The sequence below is a fragment of the Monodon monoceros genome, unplaced genomic scaffold (genome assembly GCF_005190385.1).
Source record: "Monodon monoceros isolate NGI ecotype Baffin Bay Population unplaced genomic scaffold, NGI_Narwhal_1 Super_Scaffold_11, whole genome shotgun sequence".
NCBI lineage: Eukaryota > Metazoa > Chordata > Mammalia > Artiodactyla > Monodontidae > Monodon > Monodon monoceros.
The window spans coordinates 30862269-30876809 of NW_021703767.1; the positions used below are offsets into that span (position 1 = coordinate 30862269).

The 14541-nt window shown below is 34.3% G+C and overlaps 1 protein-coding gene across 1 annotated transcript in view; it reads left to right on the plus strand.

Annotated features, from left to right (window-relative positions):
* The window catches only part of ROBO2 (roundabout guidance receptor 2), a 574540-nt gene that overhangs the window by 435929 nt on the left and 124070 nt on the right, over positions 1–14541 (plus strand). Inside the window, exon 6 of the mRNA XM_029214217.1 lies at positions 12554–12681. Within this exon, the coding sequence (XP_029070050.1) occupies positions 12554–12681 (128 nt within the window). The remainder of the gene's footprint in view (positions 1–12553; positions 12682–14541) is intronic.

The window sequence follows — 14541 nt, forward strand, 5'->3', positions numbered from 1 at the left end:
GTGATTGATCAATCATGTAGCTCTGTGGAATAGCCTTAAGGAGTTCCCTGGTTGCCTAGTGGTTAGGGTTCAGCTCTGTCAGTGCCGTGGCCCAGGTTTGATCCCTGGTCGGGAACTGAGATCCTGTAAGCAGCGCAGTGTGTCCAAAATATAAAATTTTATAAAAATTAAAAACCAAAGATCTATGTAATAACATTGTGACAAAATCTCAGTGCAGAAATTTTGGTAGTTATTCTTATGAGCATAACTGTCACAATTGCAAAGGTTATTATAATATCTTTCAACTCATTTCATCGACTATATAGGCATTTGGCACTTTTATAAAGAATACCTGGTTGAATATTCTGTGTCATTGCAATTCATACAACATATGGCACTTGTTATAAAAAAATGTTCAGTGAAAACTATAAATATTCCATTCATTGACTCACATTTTCTAATAGTTTTGTCCAAATATTTACAGCACATAGAGCAGAAACAAAAAAGTCAATCAAGACTTTTACCTTTATTTGAGATTTCATAAAGAGACTGAAAGAAAATATTTTGAACATAATTTATAGTAAGATATCAATTATCTCAAAGTAATAATGAAAATCTTCAATGTAGACTAATAAAATATTATTTATATTTCATGAATTATTTCAAAAGTAACCACAGACATCAATCAAACATTTCTATGTGTTGATATCCCAGCATATTAAAAAAAATGAGTTTGCTCTCAAGAGTTTGAGAAGGAAAGTAAGACTTTTAGAAGAAAGTATGAGATATAAAAACATTAATTATTAAATAAGGAAAATTATATACAGACTATGATGTACAAGACTCTTTAGGGTTTCAGAAAATAAAAGCTTCTCTATTCCCATGTGACACTAGAAACGGGTCTGAAAGGAAGAATAGAATTTCTATAAGTGGAAAGAAGACTATTCTAAGAGATGGAAGCAGGATGAAAAAGCTCTGGTGGTGGAAAGTGTAGGCCAACAATTTGTGGTTCAGTTTCCCTGGAGCGTAGTGGAGTGGCACTTAAGGCCAGCAAGGTTAGTTGAGGCTTTATTATGAAAGCCTCTAATCCCAAGTGAAGTGTTTATACTGAACACACTGTGAAATGGGGAATTCACTAAACACATTGAATAGAAATATATTCTTGTTTCTACGTTTAGAAAATTGATTCTTACATTTATATGTAGTGTAGCTTGGAGCAGAGAAAGTTTGGAGGTAGGCATACCTGATAGGAAGTTGTTTAAGAACTAGTTAGTGGATTACATTGGAGTATTTCCTGTGAATACACCAACACGGATATTAATGCAAGTGGCAATACAAAGAAAAATGTGTTGTTTTTTTTTAATTAGTCATTGATTCTGTGTCAGGGTTCATGGGAAAAGAGGGATTAAAAGTAATACTGAAGTTTATTCTGAGGTTGGGTGCCTAGATGAATGATGTTGTCCTTAATAAATAGAGAAGTCAAAAGATTTGTTTAACCTAAATCATTTTTAATCATATAATAATACCATATGTAACTGAATTCAAGTTAGAATTATTTGTGAGATACAAGAGTATTTTTTTCTCTGAGTTAAGCGGAAAAAAGATTGCCAAATCAACTATGATATGCCATCTCTGATAGATGATTTCTAACTTCAGAGATTTAAAATATGAAAAATGTGTATCTTAAAATTGATTAACTATGGGAGTAAAAGCTAATGTTTACAGATGTTTTACATGCAAGTAGCTCATTTAATCAATCATCACAATTGCCTCATGAAGTATTTTTATACTATCTTTATTTTACAGTTGAAGGATCTGAGAAGCAAATTTCACTGGCAGACAGAGATTTAAATCGAAGCACTTTAGCCCTAAAGTATACTCTCTTAACTACTACACTAAAATAATTTGTTTCAAAGAAAATTATATTAAGATAATAACAAAAACTATAATTTTTTGAGGGCCCACGGGCTTCACGTTAGGCTGTTTCACATTTTATAATTAATCTTTCCAACAGCCTTGAAGTATGAATCCCCTCTTTTAACAAAGGAAGAAACTGAGGCTTAGAGCAAATGAACTACGCGCTCAAGATCACAGGACCTGTGGGTGGCAGAGCTGGAGTCCACACCCAGGTCTCTCTGACATCATTATTGTAATTGTTTCTTTTTCTCCCAGACTCCCCAACTCCGTTTGCCGTATTTATCTTGATCTCAAATATCCAGTCCTACGTCTAACATGTGGGGCTCACCAAATACACATTCAGTACGGTATAGTAGCTCTCAATTGGGGCCAATTATGCTTCTCCCTTTCCTAGAGGGACATTTGGCAATGTCTGAAGGCATTTTTGATTGCTACATTTGGGGGATTAGGTGCTACTGTCATCTAGTATGGAGAGGCTAAGAATGCCACTAAGCATCCCGTTACTATGCACAGGACAACCCCCACGGCAAAGAATAATCTGCCCAAAATGTCAATAGTGCTGAGGTTGAGAAACCCGATTTAGTGGAAACAATGAATCTGGGCCTTGCTCACCCGAATGCTATTTTATTTGATTTTTATTTTTGTTTTTAATGTTAGGACAAAAATAATAGAATATAGTTCAAAGAAATAGATTTCAAAGATAATAGTCTTTTCTTATTGCCTTAACTATGAAGGTTATACCAGTGAGATGGACAAATAATACCATGAATGGACTTGACATAAACATGTCATCATTTAACACAAGAAGAAGACCCTTTGGTTCACTAATGACTTGAAGTGAATGTATATTTTTGCATATTTTCTAGAATATGTGAGGCAGGGAATTTTTCTTTTCATTTCTTGTTCATGAAATTGTTGCTGAATTGATCAAACTAGTTGAGTAGCTTAATTAGAGGTCTGAGCCTTCATTTTCAAATAGACCTACCAACCCACAAGTTCTGTGACACATTTAATAAGTGCTCTTTGTCATGTTGAATTTCTAAATTACTCCATAAGTATATTTCACAAGGAAGTTTCTATGGGCAGAAGGCAAGAAAAGAAAGCCTTTTGAACCTTCCGTAGAACCGCCTAGAATGAACATCTCTCTGAGGACACAGAAGCCTACCCTGCCCCTAGTGCTCACTTTGAACACCTATGAAGGGGAATTCCTGGAGTTTGTCCATCAAATACTGCAAAGCCACTAAGTATGTGGCAAATTTAAAAATCCATTTTATCCCAAACTTGCAGTCCCTTATTGCACAGATTTCATTCCCAACTCAGAAGAGTGCAAGAAGAATGGGAGCTGCTAATCAAAAAGTCTGGTCTGAGCTGTGAGTTCTGTGGACTCTTGTGAATTTAATCTCTAAAGTCCTTTTCTAAAAGAACTTAAAGTTAAGATTAATTTCTAACCAAACACAAAACTGTGAGATATATCCACTTTTCCAAATCTGATATTGCAATTTCTAGTCCTATTGTAAAACCAAATTGTCTTAAATGCACTTATGCCAATAAAATAATTATTTCTAAATTGGAGGATAATTTAACCTGCTTCAGCACTTAATTTGTTCCAACATTGTCTCCTTAATTGTGATATATTTGCACTTCTTACCCTAAATTTTTCTGTTCTAATTAGTTAAAATAATAACTGCAATATTTTAAAAAGTATTTAAAAGTAATACATTTAAGGAGTTGCAGATATTATTTGAATAATCTGCTAAAACTTAGTGAAAACATTATCACAAAATGGTTGCATATTAAGGACAGCTGTGAAAATAATTAAACATTCCTTTCTGTTATTATGAGCCAAAGGAAAATCCCAATATCTCTAGGATGGTTTGAACTTGATTTCATATGAGTGTGGAAGGAAGAGTACATGATTTTATAAGATATATATATATTATATATACATACACACACAATTATGTCAATACATAATTGAGGTTTTCCTAGGCAAATGCAACAGAAAGGCACTGGGACAAGAAAAGTGAGGATACTGGCAGGTATCTTATGGGCCATGGAATCTAAGCGGGGTAGACAAATAAATGTTGATGCAAAGGAGTGATAGAAATGGAAGAAGAGGTTCAGTTTGTAAACTGATTAAAAGAGTAGGAACCATGCAAGGTTATGGCAGGATCAGATATTTGAACTTCAGATTTCAAAGATATTTGAACTTCAGATTTCAAAGATGAAGAGGTTCAGTTTGTAAACTAATTAAGAGAGTAGGAACCATCCAAGGCTGTGGCAGGATCAGATATTTGAACTTCAGATTTCAAAGATGGATCCATTCCAATCGAAGAAAAGTTCCAGGATCTTGCTATGAGACAACGGCAATGGAGATGGAGACAATATCTCTGAAGGAGGAGATGTTAGAGTAGTGAGAGGCAGCTACGGAAAATCTCACATAACATCTATTGGGCATTTACCATATGCTAGGTTCAGGTCTCAACACTCTAAATGTATTAACTCATTTAATCCTTACAACATCCCTGTGAAGTAGCTCCTTATTAAATGCCATCTTGGTCAAATGGAAAGAAATTCTAAAGGTTCCATTTGAAAACTGGATAACATAATTACTATTCAATGGGATAGGACTTTTCGGTTTTGCTTTTAAAACTTTGCTTGGTTTGTTCTGAGGCTATGTAATTCTTTCCAAAAATATTTATTGAGTAACTGCTCCATGTCAGGCTCTGGGTATTATTTGGAATATCTGGGAAGGCGTTCTCACTTTCACTCTTTCTCCACCCTTACACAAACCCACAGGGAAGAGCCAGATTTCTATTAATGCATGGAGGTGAAGGTGAAAATCTGAGAGAGATAGAGGATCAAGAAGTTTTACAAATCAGTGAACAGGTAGTTCAGATGGCACAGTGAAAAATTTTGTGAAGAGGACGACAAAAAAATTGTCCGAGGTTATATCAGAGGAGATAAAACTCACTGCAGAGGTGGTGAAAATGAGAGAATAAGATAACAGGAGAAGACGGAAACTTGGATGGTGACCAAGAGTACCAGGCTATAAACTTCACAGTTGTCCACAGATTTGCCAAGGGAGTTAATTCTTGGAGTCTCCGCTGTCTGTCATAGGTGTAGAAGATGGGAGAGACAGGGGGTACTCAAAAGACAGCCATAGCCTCAGTGATTAAAACTTGGAGGTACTTTTAGTAGGGATGAGCAGGGTGCTTTGGCCTTTCTGGAAGGACTTGGCTGTAGTTTGGTTTAATTGCCCAGTCTCCAGAGAGGGGCTCTGTTTTCACGATGGTCAATGTCTGGGATTCCCTGGCAGTCATTTTGAGGCCTTGTCTTTTGGGCCTATTATCCTGTGATTTGAAATATGCCCTGTGTTAAGTTAACTATTGTTATATTCTTGTGGGTATTTTAGTTATCTTTTTTGTTTGCTTGCTTTCTCTTAGCTTTTTAGTTGGAAAACTCCTTGCTCTCTCAGCTGTGCTAAAGAGAGACTAGAAGAGGGGTTTTCCATTGATGGGTCAAGCTTACAAGGGTTGAGCCACCTGTGATTGGGATGAAGATAACGAGGATAGCATTTACGGGAAGCCAAAAAAGGATAAAATATTGTTTGGTTAATTAAGACAGAGTCAAGAATGCCATCATATTTCAAGTTTCATTTTGGCTTTCCGTATAAGCTTCCAGAATAGAACAGCAAGTTCCCTTTGGGGACCACTTTTCTCTTACTATTTCCCTATAAGTCTAATCTCCCAAGATTTTTGTTCCCAATGAATGTTATGTTAATTTTAATTTTTAAATGATATCTGTTCTTCATACTGCTCTTAAGTGCCCTGCAGGTTTTAGTTGATTGGTGTGTCTCTAATTATCAGTGAATGATTCCATGAGATTAATAAGTGATTTTTTTAATCTTAAAAATTCTTCTGTTGAAAACAAAGCAATACTTTGTAACATTTTCATGTAAAAGCTCCATAGTTAAATTTTCACTGAATTTGGAACTATGGAATGCCTATTATTGCAGACATTCCTTAATTTTCTGAAAGAATCTAAAAGGTGTAAGGTGATCTTCAGCTATTTTGATTGAGTGCAAGTATTTTGAAAACTGAAAACAAACTTTTCAAGTCTCCCTAAAAGGAAAGAAACATTTACTTGTGTAGCTATTAAATATTTCCTGGTCCAATTCATAGTTTTTACGATTGGCCAGCTTAATGATTAATAAAGCAGATACATAATAAAATTTTAGGTGCTAATTCAAAACACTCATTCTAGAATTGGAGCCAGACATCCTATAATAAGAAGTAGTAGGTAATTTCAAAACTAAAAACGCTGAGAAGATAAATTTCCTTCCACAAAAAACAAAGGTGCTTTTGAGATGAGAACGGTCTTTCAGGAAGTTTTATTAGTGTAGAGACCTCACACAAGTCAAACAAGGCAATGAGATGCAGGGACTTAAACTGAACATGGTAAAATTCCAATTTGTAATAGAAAATGTAGAGTATTTTCTTTTGTCTTTTCTCCTCTCAACTTCTATAATTTGGGAGATTTGGACGGGGTGGTCCCTAAGTTATCTTAGTTATATTCATAAAAGCCAGAAAATCATGAGAAGTTCCTACCCTAGAAGCTTAAGGTACATTGGGGATTGCAAAGTATGAGAAATGTATAAAATGTGTTTATGTTATAAAACTTGGCCAGTTTTCAAAAATCTTGTTTTGTATTTTCAAAGTAAATTTAGATTTATAGGAACTCTTCCCCCTAGCTTTGAGAGGTTTCTTTAGCAGGAAGAAATAAAATAGATTATCTCACTTAAATTTGGAAGTGATTTTAGCATATAGTATTCCGTTTCTTAAAATATCAGTAATATTTTCTCTTTTGACACACTTTTAAGATTATTTAAGATCACATACAAACAGAACCTTGCATACAAACTGTTGTTTTACATATTAAAAGAAATGTATTTTGTTTTGTTTATTATTTAGCTGAACAGATGGTAACGGTTTGACACAATTTAGTTCCCTTTTTCTCTCTCTCTTTTTTTTCTTTTTTCCTTTGGGAAAAAAACAACACAAAAACCAGAGCTTCTTTTCCCACTTTGTCACAGCTGGTTACCAATCAATCTCAATTCACGGTACAGTGATGATAGCACATGTTGTCCGGGGGCCAAATCTGATTGGGTTGCATTTTTCAGCAGTGTTTCATATCAGGAAAAAAAAAAAAAAAGGTATCTTTATAGTGGGGACTGTCAGCACATGATTGTACAACTGTCATTAATCAAACCTGGCAACAATGACTGCATTTATACAAGTCTGAGACTGGCAGATTTCACAATCAAAATCACCCAATTTCTGTTAGGATTTCTTTACCAGTAATGTTTTTTCATCTGTTTCTTTTTTTTTCTTATTTTTAATTAAAGTCAGACAATACCTCCTACATGTTGATCACATATAATATCATACCATGTTGGAAAACTAGTTGTTTTATACCAAAGTGTGCTCTAGTTACTAAAAATTTAGTCTGCACTATGTAAAGAATGCTAAGAGCAAATCAGGGAAAATTTTAGGTACATTAGATTGTTTAATAAAACAATAATTTTAAAGTATATATATATATATATATATATATTAGGAAACGCATTTATGACCCTCCTAGGATTACAGTTGGTTTTAGAGTAATACTGAGAAAAATATTGATAAAAGTTAGTTTCTGGAGTTTTTGCGACTCTGAACATAGAGTCTGATGCAGAAGTACACACCTGCTCAAAGCACGTGCACACAGAGCAATAAACACATATCAAAAGGAAAAGGTGTGTTGTTCTGTGTTAGAAAAATAAATGGACACCGATGCACAGGACATCGACTTCAGTCTCTCTATAACTCGAGACAGCAATATCAGAATCTTCTTCTATAAAATGGTGTTTGGAAATAGGCATTTTCTCTAATTTATTGTTGTGAAATTTATATGAATCTCAGTTGTAAACTGTAAAGATCTCTTTAAATATAAGGAACTATTATTTATAATTATTTATATTACTCAGTCAATATTTGCTTTCTAGGGAAAAATGAATGTTTCCCCAGTTATCCAATCTAGTAGTGTAAAGCATCAATGAGATGACTATTAAGCATGTACGAATTTATCCAGAAAGGAATACAAGAAATAAGGCCACAATTATTGGACCTGTGGAAATATTTGACATCTAATTTCTTGTGAAATATGTACTTTTAGGAAGCAAGTTATTGTCTCAGAGACATCATGACCTGTAGAGAAAGCAGAGACTGGTAGTAAATACTCATGACAATTTTTCTCCTGACTATAATTGTCTCAATGTGTGTGGCCGTGGGAAAGGAACGTTGTCATATTTTGCCTCAGCTTGCCTAAATGTGAAACTAGTAATGAGCCAAATATCTAATTCTTTCTGGGTTTTGAAGTTATTTAGACGTAATTTCTTTAAAACCAACCCTCAAATATCTTAAGTTTTTGCAGGTAAGAGCTAATTTGATCATAATTATAGGTTTATCATTTCTCTGATCTGAGTTGTATCTTATTGTGAAAATCGACAAAGGTACCATGACATGCTTCAGTCTCTTGAGTTGTGGGTACTGTCAGGGTTCAGGCTAGAGACTGGCACAGTGGTTCAGTCATACTGGAAGGGACCGCAGTGTCTCCAGTTGTACAGTTCTATTAGACCCATGTAGGCAGTGTGATGAAGGAGAAAAATGTGTGTACTTTGGAGGAAGACAGACCTTGATTTGAAAATCCAAATTTCTATGTGAAAGTGTCAAAATTTTAAATATCAGTTATTCCAATAATTTTAAAACATTAGTGAGCCAAAACACAACACGCACATGGATACACACACACCACTTGCTCTCATGCAGACTTCAGTCCACAAATGAGCAAACTGCAATTATGATTTTATAGTATCTGGTGTAAATTTCTGTAGTCAGACTGCAAGGCCTGAATTCTCATAACAACTCTGCCACTAAAAGCTTAATTGGCATGTTGACCATTTATTCATTGAATCCATTAAGGAAAAATTTTTGAGAGTAGTTGCCATTTTGGTAGTATATCCCCTGTTTACTTTAATTTCTCTTTATAGATTCATACATCATGATTTTTAAAAATTGAAACTTTATGCTTTCTTTTGGTAGAAAGTTGTAACCTCTGTAATATAATTGATGAAGAATGTGCCAGGAGAGCTAGTTTTTAATATGGTCTAAACTTTTGCTACCAATGAATTCCCAGACTCTGAATAGCAGATTTTTCTAATCTTAAAATTAGAACATTAGACTAGACTCAATATTTTTTCATTTTTTCCCTATGTCTCAGAATTTATAATCTGTTGGTTTCATGGAATAACCAATTTCCATGTATTTTCTTATAATTGCATAATTAAATAGCCTTTTTCCCCCTCTTATCCTAAAGGTATTTTATTTAGGCTTCAAGTATTCTCCTTTAATATTGATATTTGGGGATTTTCTGAGTATTTCCATGTTCACTGATTCATATTCTTCATAGTTTTCTAGACTTAAATTATATTTTTTGAAGTTATTGTTTTTATACATGAAGAGTTCAAGTTCATGTATGTCAACTTTTCAATTTTTATGTCTCTAATTCCTTTCTTGATAAATAGGGGGTAAAATTGAACATAATATTCCACTATACCATATTTTATAAAAGGGTAAAAATAAACTATAGAGTATCAGGTTGAAGTTTATATGCCTAAAATTTCTAATTTTTAAAATAGGAGACATAATAACTTTACTCCTTACCTACCAGAATTGTTATGAGAATACATTAAAAAGCATATTTAAGAACACTATGCAAATGCATTTTTTGTCATTATTTTATTTTAATAACACATGTGATTAGAAACCACCCTAATTGCCAGAATAATGAGTTGATATTCTCAAAAGCATTGAACAAAGCACAAAGCTTTACTTTGTTCTCCTGTAGTCTTCACATTGTTTTAGATATTCTTCTAGAATTATTTCATTTACTTTTGTGCAGAGAGAGAGGGTTTTTTTCATGTTACTAACTTACAGAGGGAAATTTACAGTGATAATATGTAAATCAAAAGTCTAGATTGCTAGTCAGGATTTGCTAACTTCTTTATTTTAGCTCTATCTCCATAGTGGCATTTATGTATTAAATATTGTGAGTCTTAACATTTACAGTATTTTGTTTGATTTAACCTCCATTTCAGAACTAACTGCTGATATATAAAGCTAATAACACTACTTTATTTCTTGATATAATAGAGTTCTATATTTCATATTAGTGTACCTTTCAGTTCTGCATACAATTGTTTTACTAATAACGATGCTATGAAAGAACTATAGAAGAATTTTAAGAATTTGTTGGATGGTTCACCACTCATTCCATAAGCATTCATTGAGCACATCCAAGATCTCAGGTGCTGTTTGGTAGGGTTCAGAGTATATAGTTTGGAACAAGAGAGAATCAATTATTGTTCTCATGGAGCATACATGCTCTTGGAAACTAGGAAGACAATAAACAAGCAAACAAAAATTTGATAGATGTGTGTGCTGTGAAAAAGATAAAAAGTACTAAAACTAACAAAAAATATAAAAACAAAGAATAAAAACAAGTAAAGGTAATTTTAAAATGTAACTGGTGGGGCTTCCCTGGTGGCGCAGTGGTTGAGAGTCCGCCTGCCGATGCGGGGGACACGGGTTCGTGCCCTAGTCAGGGAAGATCCCACATGCTGTGGAGCGGCTGGGCGGGGGCGTGAGCCATGGCTGCTGAGCCTGCGCGTTCAGAGCCTGTGCTCCGCAACGGGAGAGGCCACAACAGTGAGAGGCCCGCGTACCGCAAAAAAAAAAAAAAAAAAAAATGTAACTGGTGGGTAAAGGGCTACTTTACATTGTTTGGGCAAGAAGATATCTTTGAGGGAATATTTGGGTTATCTTGAAAGTCAAGAATGATCAGCAACAGCAAGGAAAACTGTAGGGGAAGGGCATCCCCTGAAGTTACAAAAGAAGTACAAAGACACAGTGGTAATTAGGTTGTTATGTTGAGCAAGGGAAAAAGGGCCATGTTGTTAGGAGAGAGTGAACAAGAAGTTGGAGAGATTATTTAAAAATGTCAAAGACCAGAGTCTGTGCTCTTAACCACTTGGTTATGCTACTGGATGTTAAAAGCTCTGTGTTGGGGTTTTGGATATAGCAGTGAGTGAAACAGACAGTATCTCTGCCTTTATCAAAATAGACAAATCAAAATGTGAGCAAGTGCAGATTGATTGGTGTAGCAATAAGTTTTTTTGTTTGCTTTGGGGGGTCGGTTTTGGGTTTTTGTTTGTTTGTTTTGTTTTGTTTTGTTTTGTTCTGAGGAGAGAAGAATCATAGTTTTCTAGTGTGGTAATGGATGGCTTCAAACAAGATTAGTGGAAGATAAGGCTTCCCTCATGACTTAGGACATTGTAAATCAGCAGAAGTTTAACCCAAAACATGCAGACAGAAAAGTAGCCTCCATAACTGGAGGATGGAGGAGCAAGGATAGTTGAGTTTAGTTGGCATGCTTGGTTCATAGACACTTGATTTCTGTCTTGCAGAGTTCTGTAAAACAGAACTTTTATTAGGTCCATGTCTCAGCTCGTAATAATGTTAAGCTGTGTTATTCTTTTATAACTAGCTAGAAGTAGAAGAAATCTGATTATAATAATCTTCAGTGCAAGCCTGAAAGCAATAGGAAGTCCCAGCTAGTTGTAAGCAGACAGAACCAATTAAAGTAATATTTTGGAAATATAGCTTTAAATGTGTGGTATGTATGAGGAGGACAGTCAGTGTGATCAACCAGAAGCTGTTGCAAAAATGTGTGTGTGAAATAACAAAGACCATCAGTGAAAATCAAGAAGAAAAATCAGATATGAAAACGATGTAAAGATAACTTCTTCATCAATTTGTATAATTTCTTAGAATCTAATAAGAGCATATTCTTATGCAAGCTCTTAAAAAATTCATGTTAAAATTTTAGAATTTTTTTCTGAACTAGTACGTTAGTGTACTTGTTACAAAATAGAAGTGTGACAATAAATGTTTGTGAAAGAGCCGCGGACGTGCATTTCCAGAAATCACTCCAAGGCATGTTGATGTTTTAAAAGTTAATATTGCTAATTTAAAAAAAGGATTACCCCTTCTTAATTCTTTTAGCCAGTGTCTGTTTTGTCAATTTGCCAACAAATAAGAGAATTTTCTCCTTTAATATATTTCAGCTCTATTATATTCAAGGTACCTAAAAAATAAATCATATATTTGAATGCAGTGTAACTTACAAAGTATAACTCACCAAGAAACTGAACTATACACTGTTTTCTTACTATCTAAGAGCTACCAAAAAAAGTCAAAGTGTTAATGATATCTTTGATAGTTTTGATGCAGCCAGAGTTGTATACATATCTAAATTATCGGTAATTGATAATCAAGCAGCTAGAGATAAGATACGAAATTAATGATCTTATTAGCAGTAGCTTTAATCTAAGCAATTGCACTTTATGGCCGAACGGTGTGTGTGTGTGTGTGTGTGTGTGTGTGTGTGTGTGTGTGTTATTTTAGGTAAAACACAGTATAAAAGAGAAAAATGAATACTTAGTGTTATCTAAATATAATCAATGTTATTTAATAAAACCAATGCATATTCTACACAGGTATGACATCAAAGATGATTACACGCTGAGAATTAAAAAGGCCATGAGTACAGATGAAGGCACATATATGTGTATTGCTGAGAATCGGGTTGGAAAAGTGGAAGCTTCTGCTACCCTCACAGTCCGAGGTAAGAGACTTAAGATGTGAAATACAATTGAACCAGCAGACTAATATTTGGTTAGATTGGTAAGTGAACTCACAGTCAAAATAATAGCTTATGCTGTTTTATTATCACATTAAAATGCCTAGATTTTGTGTCCTCTCTATTTTTTAGTTGAAATAAAATTACTTTCAAATTTGGGTTTGAAGGGATGATCATTTGAAATGATTAATTTTTATTTAATAAATAATAGCTAATGTAGTTTAAAAGTAAATCTTAAAAATAGGAAAGGTTTACACTAATCTTTTATGTTTCCATTGTTTTGAACTATTTACTGCTTTTAAATGTCACTAATTTCAAAGATACTTGGTTTTCTGTTTACTAGATTGTCACTTTATACTAGTAGACTTTTTTTGAAATTCTTTTTTATTTCAGCATTCAAAAAGCAATCTGAAAAAGCTAACACTGCTTCCAAAGGTGAAAAATGGACACAAAGGAGCTCCCATGTTGAGAAAATCTGATTTAGAAAGTGATTTGTGAAGTTCATTCACCTTAAAAAATTGAAATAGTCAGTGCTGCTCCTGTAATAACTTTCACTTTCTGGTTATCATGCACTTTCTCAGTCATGGAATAATTTTCGTTTATAGACTCCCTGCAATTGCTTATAAGTGAAAGAAAGCATTACTTAAACCTACAGTGAGCTAGAATGAACTAACTGCCTTCCTGGTGGCGCATGTTGATCCACATGAGTAAATTATATAGCCCAAGGTACCAAGTAGTACCAAGTACACAGCTACACTTACTCTAGCCAAATAGATATTACCCATGGCATTGTTTACACTCACAGAACTTCAGAGATAGGCAAGTACATCCATTGCCCTATCTTTCAGTCTTTCTTCCAGTACCTTAACTAATGCCTCCTCCTCCCATCCCTCATGATAAGGAAGTTGGCTGCATGTTTATATCCACATCTCACTTGCATCTCACCCTGTTTAGTCAGACCTCTTAGCCTTGTGCAGCTTTGCTCGCAGAAGTTTTCATAAGGTTAGGAGAAAGGCTTGGAGGAATTTGGATTGGCAAGAAGTGTGTCAGGGATTCTCAGACTGGTCCTCTAGCTGGTAAGAAAAATGATTTTTGCCAGATGTATGATTTGGGCATCATATCATTAAAAAAAACCTTCCTCCAGGTAAATATTAGGAGACATTTACTCTGGTTACCTAGAAAAAAAACTGGTGAGTTCCAGACTTCTCAATCACTTCATTCCTATTCCGCTTAATCCATTTTTCTCCCATCCAGATATTCTAGTGTGGACTTAGATATAAAATAAACTTAGACAAAATGAGCAAACTAGTTGCTTAAAAAGTTTTTCATTCCTCATTAGTTAACAGATCACAAAAAGCTATGATGATACACCAATTGAATATATATACTGATAATATATGATCAAAATCTGATTTGTAAGCCACTTTAGTATAGTTAACCTACCTTTTCCGGTAGGTGGTTATATATTTATGTATATTTGTTTGCTTTTATCTAGTCAGTCCTTTGCAAAAGCAATTCACTTGACCATAATTCGCCCAAAGGTTGTTTGTTTGTTTTTTCTAAAGTAAGTGGAAAAAGAAAATAAACAACTAACCAAGAAATGTTCCCGTCAAAAAAATATTTGCTGACTAAACAAATGGTGAGAAAATGTGAGGAGTTGTTTGTTTGTAGAAGCAGCAGGGTTCCTTTTATACTTGAATGCTTGGATGAATGAGATTTGAAGTGGTCTGTTTGCTTTAAGATCTTTCCCAGCTAATTGTTTTCATAATTTGTTGAAAGTTTCAGGTTTACCATTTCATTTAACAAAGTATGCTACTCCTGGATGGATGTTTGAAGCTAATTTAC